The sequence below is a fragment of the Stegodyphus dumicola genome, chromosome 11 (genome assembly GCF_044657685.1).
Source record: "Stegodyphus dumicola isolate Sdum_Otavi_A_Nest chromosome 11, ASM4465768v1".
Classification (NCBI taxonomy): Eukaryota; Metazoa; Arthropoda; class Arachnida; order Araneae; family Eresidae; genus Stegodyphus; species Stegodyphus dumicola.
The window spans coordinates 12,317,322-12,328,160 of record NC_140778.1 but is presented as its reverse complement, the minus strand read 5'-3'; the positions used below and the strand labels follow the sequence as shown (position 1 = coordinate 12,328,160).

Genomic DNA, 10,839 nt, shown 5'->3' with positions numbered 1-10,839 from the left:
AAAACTTTTAAAATTAGAGGCTATCATCATCAAATTTATCTATCCTTCACTATACATATTTTGCTATGCATCATGAGCTTGGCAACTAACGGCAAGTTATTCCGTTAAATTTTATCTTGCTTCTATCGCACACTGAGACAATTAAGCCTGAATTGTATTAGTTATTTATTATACTTATGTCTATTTTTTGCACATGCTTAAGACTTATCAAAGTTCTGAATAAATAAACTGCTACATAAACAGGCCATATTCCCATATATACATATACCTTATTGAGGGTTCGCACTAGCTATCTTACTGCATGATGCAGTCTCTGTGGGTCCTAAATGCCGCGACTCGATGCGGCCATACAAGTCCTGCCGCTGGTTTTGGATTTATGTGAACAAATCCATTATTCTTAATTTAAATAGTCCTAAATGTAACCTTTGGGTCTATGAGTATTATCAACAAAATCTATTTTTAGCATACGGAAAGAATTTTTGGTAAATTTTTCACCGTCAACATTTTTTAGCTCATTTAATTTAATCTGTAATAATCGCCATGCATAATGTCAACATAAAAGGTTATCACACTCATTTATTATTCAATTTTGTGTGTGTGATCATGGCAAAGTTTCGAGGGCTATCTGCCTAATGGGGGAGTGCCTTTGTGGAGGACTTTCTAAGGGAAACTGCTCATTTATTATTCAATTAATAACACAAAAAAATGCTTATGCATCGCTACATGAGTCATTATTCAAGTTGGTACAACTCTGATATACGCCCTAATTTCATCAAATGTGGCGATATGTGTTCTGCTCTGGTTTTTGGCGCGATTGCGTTTTGTATGGCAACCCAGTTGAAGTTGAAAAATCTTTCGCTGGAGTTCGTTGGTTCCCGTCATGCTTTGTGTCTGAGAAGCTAAGGGGGAAAGATTTAAAGGTGAAAGTTGTTGAATAGAAGTTCGGTATAAGGAAATATCGTCATGTTGATCCTGTTGAGGGGCAATGGGTATTTGGAGGTGTGGAAAGAAGGCATGGGAGATTATTTTTAGTGACTGTGTGTGATAGAAGTAGGGATTTATGATTATTTGTGAACCATAGTATGAATTTTCTGGATAGTGTGTCTGGCTGTCATATAAATACGACAGTGATTATGTGGCGGCATATGAAATTGGTACTTCTGTTGTTCGAAAAAGCATTAATGGCAAGTGCATTTTATTTTATTCTTGTTCTTATTTTGTAGAATGTTATGTTCATTGTTTTTTTAGTATGAATTTCTGTTGTTATTGTTGTTTGAAATTTATTTTAGTTATTTTGTTGATTAGTGCGTACCGTCTAAATTGTGCAATTCGTAGATGTTTTTTAAAGTTGAAACAGAACGCTGTGTGCATGGTATTCTTTGAAATTTATTGTTGTCATATTAATTTATTAAAGTGAGGTGTGCGTAGTTCGTAGATTCGTTCGTTGCCTAGATGGTGCCATTCGTAGATGTTTTTTTAAGTTAAAACATATCGCTGTGTACATGGACTCTTGTCAAATAATTTTGGTTAGAAACTTCATGGTTTTGCTAGCTAAATTTTTTGTTTTTGTTTCGGATTTTTAGCTTAAACTGTATGTTCAAAACGTGGTTTTTGCATTCGCGAAAACAGTGTTTTTGGAGACATTTTAGGCTTAAAGTTTGAAATGTAGACAAAAAATTTAGATAGCAATATGGCAGCGTGGAGTTTCACGCCAAAAATATTTGGCGAGAAGTTTGGCGCCTTGAGTGTGCATATCAGAGTAGTTCCTTCAAGTTGTCATGCTTTGGTTGGCATCAGATCAACGATGTATCTATTTGGAATGTTTAGTTTCGAGATGTATGCCAAGCAGATACACAGCAACAGAGCCAAATTACTGCAGTAGCCGAAATTTGGCTCCGCTGCTGCGTATCATACAAATTTATGCTTAAATGATTGCTTCTTTAATATCAAGGTATTTTATTTAGTGTCGAAGTGAAAATAAGAATTGCGACTCTCCAGATGTTTTATTATGTGCGGAAAGGGAAATCAAATGCACATGCGTAAAGCCTACAAGTAAATGTTGTTGGTAATTTTGAGGTCCGGATTTCGGACTCTGAACTGTTTTAAATATTATGTTTAACAAGGCAAATTTCATTTACATACACTTAATATTCTTTTCCCCCTAGCTTTATTTAGTGCATATGCACTAAGTTGCATGTTTAATGAGCTAAATGAGACTTATACATGTTTAACATCATTATTTTCTGCTAATGTTATGCTTAATAACATGTTCTTTTTTCTTTTCTGGCATAAATTCCATATGCTTTATGCCACTCTGCTTTTGCCAAATAACATGTTTAAAAAGAAAGATTAGTCACATTTATGCTCAATATCATGTACTTTCTGCTGACAGTATGCTTAATATTATGCTTAAAACCCTGCTGATTAGCCATTGGTGAACTTGACAAGAAAAAAAGCAATATCACAAATAAGATGTCTGCGGTAGTAAAAGCAAGGGAAATGTTTCAGCATTAACGACGTAAATGAGACTAATGCTATTTTAGTTAATATTTGGTTCCCCTTTTCTGTTACTGGAGCAGGATTCAGAAATTTATGTATGTATGCATACATTTCTGAATCTGATCCCGATACCTGATGAATACCTAATATTTATATCTAAAGATTTGCATCTTACTTTATGCATTCAAAGTTGCACAGAATGCTGAATTAGATGCATGCTGTGTAGGTATTTTTTACATTCAATTCATGAGCATATCATGAAAAATGTCTTATGTCTGTGGAACAAAAACTTACATGCATAAATTTAAGAAGTTACTGACTAAATATTAAAATATCTATGCTTGAAGTGCTAAATATTAAAAAAAAGAAGCTGAAGCATTTACAAAATTTATCATACTTCCATTAAACACATATATTAATTAACATCAAGGGGGAAAAACATTTAAAATATAAAATTTGATATACTTATATTGAAAAACATTTTAATTTAATATCTTCATAATTTAAGCATTTTTGGCTAATCTTTGGAATATGGTAACAGGTAGTTTGTCGACATTTTGGTAAGGCGATAAAGGTTACTAGCTAAGACTTTAGCAGTGTACATGGATAAAGTTAAGAATGTGCACAATGCCATTTTTGTGCAATTCTGGGATGTTTTTTTAGGTGGAAATAGGTCGACGTGTACATGGATGATACCGTGTATGTGCAATTCTTAAAAACGCGGCAAGCAGTTTGTGATTCTGCACTTTCTCCCAATTTCGCACCTAATCTTTGTCATGATTAAGTATTTTTATTCCATAAAAGTTCTAGTATAAGCGTAATTCAGCTAGCAGATTGTTGGAAAAAATGTTGAGTAAAAAAAAACCATGCCTTTACTTGGTGAAAACAAAATGGCATCCAAAAAACAAAATCTAGCAGTTTGCTGTAGCAGGGTTGGTCGCCAAAAAATTACCAAGTTCCATAATCCAAAGATTAACCCAAGTTTCTTTCAACACTGCATAAAGAACATAGAAGTCTTTGGTTCTAGTGTAGAATTCGGTGCCTTCCGATTAGCAACAAATTTTGTTCAGTTTTGGCCATGAAACCCCATTTCTGTTTACCATGATAGTTTTAACTTTGTTTTAGCTTCCTGATTTTTGTAAATGAAAATAGATCAATTTGTACATGGACAAAGCTAAGGCAGTGAACAATGCCTAGTTGTGCAATTCTTCAATATTCTTTTAAATGAAAATAGAGCGATATATACATGGACACCAGGTTTGTGCAATTCTTCAAATTATTTTGGTTTTGTGTAGCGATCATCTTAAAAATATGCCTACCTGGCACTGCTCTTAGCATTTAAAAGGAATCGGAAAAAAAAAAAAAAAAAAAAAAGGCTCCCAATTGTTAACTTCTACCCAGTTTTTGAATATATATGTACAGTAAGACCCCGCTTAACGCTGTTTCGTTTAGCGCTCTTTTTTTTCAACCCGGGGATTCCTCGAAATTGCTCACAGCACTACGGGGATTCCCCGAAATTGTGAGCAGCGCTAGGTTTCCAAATAACATATCCGAAACAGTGTAGTTGTGTTTCTTGCTTGGTGCAGTGCATTACGGACACATTTTTATCATTTGAAACATTTGTTGACCTTATCGTAAGCATAAATTTATATAATACTACAACGTTTAATACAGTGTCAAATTAAGAAATAACATTATAGAGAAAATGGAAAAACGACTGTCTGTATGGATTGACGACGAAATTGAGCGCAATATGCCATTAAGCCAATCTATCATAATGCCTTCTTGACAAAAAGGCAGAAAATTGGAAACACAGAATAGACTGAATGATCTGACTGACTGAGAATTTTATTTGTTTTTATAAGTATATTTGTTTATATTGTTTTATTTTTGTAAGAAATAAATGTTTGATTTTATTTTTATTAAAAAAACATTATTAAATTTAATACCTAACCAATTTTCTACCTATCTTTCCCTAACCCCATTATTTACATGTTAAGATACCCTCGTTTAGCGCTGTTTCGCATTACGCTGTACTTTGATGGAACGTATCCCCCGCGTTAAGCGGGGTCTCAGTGTGCTATATTTGAGTTCCTTACCTGCATATAAATATCACAATACTGATTCATTTTTTCAAATGTCTTCTTAGGTATTTTACACACATGGCACTGCTCTACTTAGTATGTCCAGGATTTGAAAGAGTTTTATCTTACAAGACCTCATTTCCCTTTATCAGTATAATGTGATAAGCATATACGGTTGATCTTTACATTATGGTAACTTGGCGTTTTTTTGGCGAAAATTTGGCGACCAACTCTCCTACAGCAACCCTCTATTTTTTTCCCGCCGCCATTTTGTCTTCACGAAGTAAAGACATGTTTCTTTTCTTTTTATCTACTGAACACTTCTTCCAACAATCTACTAGCCGAATTACACTTATGCTAGAAATTTTATCTAACAAAACTGCTTAATAATGACAAATATTCACTGCAAAATTGGGAAAAAGTGCACAATACCATACTCCTTACGCGTTTTTCAAAACAACACATACACGTAAACCATGTACACGACGACTTATTTTTACTTAAAAAAACATCCTAGAATTGCACAAAAATGGCATTGCGCACACTCTTCACTATATCCATGTACACTGCTTTTTTCTCATAAATTAGAAAAATTTCACGAAAATACATGACAATTTTCTCAATCTTTAAACCCGGTAAAAAGAACATACATGAAATTACCTGATCGCGAAAAAGTATTTACCCTTTCCAAATATGAACATTTCCACATATAAAATAAATAAAATATCCAAAAACTTTTACCTCTAAATCATCTAATACATTATACACGTCACCAACGAATTCATACCGCAACCATTACAAATACTTATTGTCAGATATTTAAATTATTTCCATGCACGTTTACTTCAACTAAAACGTATACCAAATTCCTACAAACATAAAATTCACAAAATAACTATCATTTAATTAAAATATAATTAAATTCAAAAACACTACTTAAAATATAAATGAGCACATACATTAAATTAATACATACATAAATACCCATTTCGAATTCACTTTAGTTACGGCCATGGGATCCAAAAATTCACGAACACTGTTTCACACAACACAGAATAAAGCCAAATACAAAATTTCCAGATTTTTTCCCGATTTCCCCCCTTTTCCGATTAAAGAACCGTAATTCGTCCATTAATATCACATGACATATCCCATGATCTCTCATTTCCCTCACACAAAATAATGCGTAATCGGAACTGAGTACTGCTCACATTATTACCAAAGTGCCAGGTAGTAACCTTTATCGCCTCCAAAATGTCGCCAAACTACCAGTTACCATATTGTAAAGATCAACCGCATATACTGCTTTTTGGTGTTATAGACTCGAGATATTTGATATTGCAGCTGGATAGTCATACTGAGAATATTTCCTGATAATAGATTTAATTAGATAAAAAATATGTAAAAAATGGAATTGTCTAGTTTGACTGCAGGTCTTTAGTATTTTAACACAATAAAGAAATCACCTAATATATTATTTCATTACAGGAAAAGAAAGGCATCTCTATCATTAATTCAATAGCTTTGATTGATAAACTCTGAAATGTCTTTAGCACAAAGATACAAGTTACAATACACATATGAGATGAAGCATTTCGCCCTGCTCCAGAATTGCATCTCAGAAGTATGTCAAATTGGTAACAATCATAACATCACCACAGTGCATTTTGCTAGGTAACAGATGTAACACTGAATATGAGTGATACAAAAATCTGTGAAAAGTGATATCAAAATTCAAATTTCCAAAAAGGTGGAAAAAACACAAAACACATCATGGCAGATCCTGAACAAAACAACAATCCCAGCTTTTTCAATCAAGGTCGGTATAAGCGGTTTTAGAGTCTTTAAGGTAGGATAGATAAGCAAATATAGCTTCAAGTCAGCATTAGTTAAAAATGCAATTGAGATAAAACTTGCATAAACCTAGTATTTTGCTTTTTTAAAAAATAATTAGATTATGATTTATTTATATCAAATGACAATTCAAAAACTTCTCTACAGCATCAGCAGCACCCAGTTTACTTTTAAATCTAAAACTCTGCCACTAAATGGCTCTTTTATAACCAAGAATTTTCCCATCAATTAATACTGACAACTGTTGCGATTAAAACTGACTTGACCGCAAAAAATGAGATTTCTTCGCTGTGTACACAAATCTTTACTACATTAATAAATAAAATGTTGATACTAATTTAACATCTCCTCAAAAGACAGAAGGCTTCTCTTGTGCTTAGATCAAGGCATATTTTTTCGAATAATTTTGCTGTCCAAATGAATTCTATGCATGACAGATTTCCCTCTTCTGTCAATATGCATATCTTCATAATCCTTTATTAAAAATGAACTTATCCATACTTCATATAAAAGTCTTCTCTCCTGAGTGAATACGTATATGAGTGTTTAAACTACTCTTCCGATTAAATGACTTCATACATACTTCACACACATGAGGTTTCTCTCCTATGTGACTAAGCAGATGCTTCTTTAAATCACCCTTTTGTTTAAATGACTTTGTGCATACTTTACACACATTAGGTTTCTTGCCTGTGTGAATACGTGCATGAGTGTTTAAATTACTCTTCAGACTAAATGACTTTTTACATACTTCACACACATGAGGTTTCTCTCTTGTGTGAATAAGCATATGGCTGCTTAAATAAGAATTCTGACTAAAGGACTTCTTACATACTTCACATGCATGAGGTTTCTCTCCTGTGTGAATAAGCATATGCCTGTTTAAATTACTTTTCAGACTAAATGACTTCTTACATACTTCACACACATGAGGTTTCTCTCCCGTGTGACTAAGCATATGCACGTTTAATTGATGCTTTCGTTCAAATGACTTCTTACATACTTCACACATATGAGGTTTCTCTCCTGTGTGAATAAGTGTATGGCTGCTTAAATAAGACTTCTGACTAAAGGACTTCTTACATACTTCACACACATGAGGTTTCTCTCCCGTGTGACTAAGCATATGCTTCTTTAAACCACCCTTTTGTTTAAATGACTTCTTACATACTTCATACACATGAGGTTTCTCTCCCGTGTGACTAAGCATATGCTTCTTTAAATCACCCTTTTGTTTAAATGACTTCGTGCATACTTCACACACATGAGGTTTCTCTCCCGTGTGACTAAGCATATGCTTGTTTAATTCACTCTTTTGTTTAAATGATTTCTTACATACCTCACACACATGAGGTTTCTTTCCTGTGTGAATAAGTATATGGCTGCTTAAATGAGACTTCTGACTAAAGGACTCATTACATACTTCACATACATGAGGTTTCTCTCCTGTGTGAATAAGCATATGCCTGTTTAATTTACTTTTCACACTAAATGACTTCATACATACTTCACACACATGAGGTTTCTCTCCTGTGTGACTAAGCATATGCCTGTTTAAATCATTCTTTCGTTTAAATGACTTCTTACATACTTCACACACATGAGGTTTCTTTCCTGTGTGAATAAGTATATGGCTGCTTAAATGAGACTTCTGTCTAAAGGACTCATTACATACTTCACATACATGAGGTTTCTCTCCTGTGTGAATAAGCATATGCCTGTTTAATATACTTTTCACACTAAATGATTTCTTACATACTTCACACACATGAGGTTTCTCTTCTGTGTGAATAAGCATATGGGTGTTTAAAGTAGACTTCTGACTAAAGGACTTCATACATACTTCACATACATGAGATTTCTCTCCTGTGTGAATAAGCATATGGGTGTTTAAAGTAGACTTCTGACTAAATGACTTCATACATACTTCACACACATGAGGTTTCTCTCCTGTGTGGCTAAGCATATGCCTGTTTAAATCATTCTTTCGTTTAAATGACTTCTTACATACTTCACACACATGAGGTTTCTCTCCTGTGTGACTAAGCATATGCTCGTTTAATTGATCCTTTTGTTTAAATGACTTCTTACATACTTTACACATACGAGGTTTCTCTCCTGTGTGAATAAGCATATGGCTGCTTAAATATGACTTCTGACTAAAGGACTTTTTACATACTTCACACACATGAGGTTTCTCTCCCGTGTGACTAAGCATATGCTTCTTTAAACCACCCTTTTGTTTAAATGACTTCTTACATACTTCACACACATGAGGTTAGGTTATTCTCCTGTGTGAATAAGTATACGGCTGCTTAGATGAGACTTCTGACTAAAGCACTTCTTACATACTTCACCTACATGAGATTCTTCTCCTGTTAGAATAAGCAGATGATTGTCTGAATTAGTCTTTTAACTAAATGTCTACATACCTCACATCTAAGAGCTTTCTCTCCAATGTGAATTAGCATATGCATCTTTATCATATGCAAGTGCTTTTCTGACTAAATGACATCATACAAATTTCATACATACGAGCTTTTTGTTCAGTACGGATATGCATGTGCTGTTTTAAATATGACCTCTTGAACATGATTTGTTACAAACCCTGAACCTAGAACATCCTCCTCCAAAAACATGCAATTTCTGCTCTTTATTGATAACTGTATCTGACATTCTTAATATAACTTGCTATGTATCTCGTGATGAATTTCATCCTCTGAAGGAATGCAAAACTGGCTGGTAAACAGAATTTTCGGTAAAAGTAGTTTTAAGTTGGTTTATTTTAGCATTTAATGTCTCATGCAAGTACGTGTTTTCTTTGTAAAAGGATCAACATAAATTATTCATGTGACGTATCAGCTGCTTGCTATTAGAACACCTTAAGAATGCCTTGATTTCCAATAATGTTTAATTGAAAATTAATTTCTTACAGTTCACAAAAATTACACTTCCTGCCCGATCACATATACATGTTTAAACAGGAATTTGTAAAACTGGGTCACATATGGTAAGTTACGCTACTTGAAATTTTTGTACAGTGGCTACCCAATGATTTATAGCTTGAAGAAGTTACATGTCACGTTAGAAATTTAGTAACAACTCTTAAAGCTTACACGGAAAAAAGTAATCGGCTTTCAAGCTTTGAATACTAAGCAGTATGAATCACACTTCAGCATGAAATAAACTTTAATTAAAGAGTCACATTATAGTTTTAAAACAGCCACTATCATTAAAAAAACTATAACTGCGGTAATTATTCAAATACTAAAATCAGTTTCAACGAAAACAAACCTTATCATCACGTAAAACAACCAATAGTATGCCCTAACGTCTTGAAACTGGAATATCTATTATTATTGCCAAGCACTAATTACTAAACTTTACTTTTTTTAGCAAAATCTAAGTGAAGCTTGCTAATGAGCCAGGAAATTTAAAATACAAAATAATAAACATTAAAATAAATAATGTATTATTAACATCCTCCCAACTTTTGATTACAAATTATAATCAAAAGTAGCGATTTTGCGTTTTGTTTATAATTATTTGTTACATTATTATTATATATTATAAATGTTTGATTACAAACGTTGTATTTGATGATAAGTTTAAAAAATTTTGGTTTTGATAATAAATTATAATTGGACACCTGTCAAGATCGATGTCGAAAAACCAGTCGGGGTACTCTTTCTACTCGATAGCAAACGGGAAAGCGAGTCTGACCGAGACCTTCGAGAAGCAAAAGCCCCGCAAATTGGAACCGGAAGTGTGGTCTCCGCCATCACCGGATATGTACCTTTGATATCTCCGTTGGCAAGAAAGCTTGGCGAGCATTTGGCGTTATTTTTTTCCCGTAAATTTTTCCGCGAGGTCAAGAATTGGCGCTAATTTAGTTCACGTGTTAATTAGCAGTTGTGAGGTGTGTATTTTTTGCGCCATTTTTCTCACTTTACTTCAGCTATTTACCTTCTTGGGTTTTCATCCGCAGAGAACCCGTTGGCGCTTCGAGAAAGAACCCGTTGGCGCCGTTGCATTTCTACTCGCCAAGCTTGAGCCGAGCCGTAAGCGTGATATTTTGTAAACGTTGTTTTTAGTGTATGTAAATTCAAGTTAGCAGACTATGTAGTAAAAATTCACAGATAATAAGTATGTAGATGTAAAACTAACAGGTTAAACGTGATATACGAAAATAAATTTGTATTAAATTCAAGTTAGCACTGAAAACAATGTATTAAACGGGATGTAAAAATTCATTTAAAAAATAAAAATTTGTATTCTTATACATACGTTTACATTATACTTATCTGTATTTCCGGTAAAATCCTAGTATACGGTGCGGCCTTGGCGCGATTTTTAAAATTGTCGCCAACACCAAAATGATGCTTTTACGTTTGTCGCCAAA

At 33.6% G+C, this 10,839-nt stretch overlaps 1 protein-coding gene across 1 annotated transcript; it reads right to left on the bottom strand.

Moving 5' to 3' along the window:
• Positions 1-6,939: 6,939 nt before the first annotated feature.
• On the bottom strand, positions 6,940-8,914 carry LOC146993797 (uncharacterized). The gene is made up of 3 exons (XM_085826240.1): positions 8,870-8,914; positions 8,035-8,673; positions 6,940-7,374 (listed from the first exon to the last, which is right to left on the bottom strand). Exons 1-3 carry the CDS (start codon positions 8,912-8,914, stop codon positions 6,940-6,942), a joined length of 1,119 nt encoding a protein of 372 aa, XP_085682366.1.
• Positions 8,915-10,839: the final 1,925 nt, after the last annotated feature.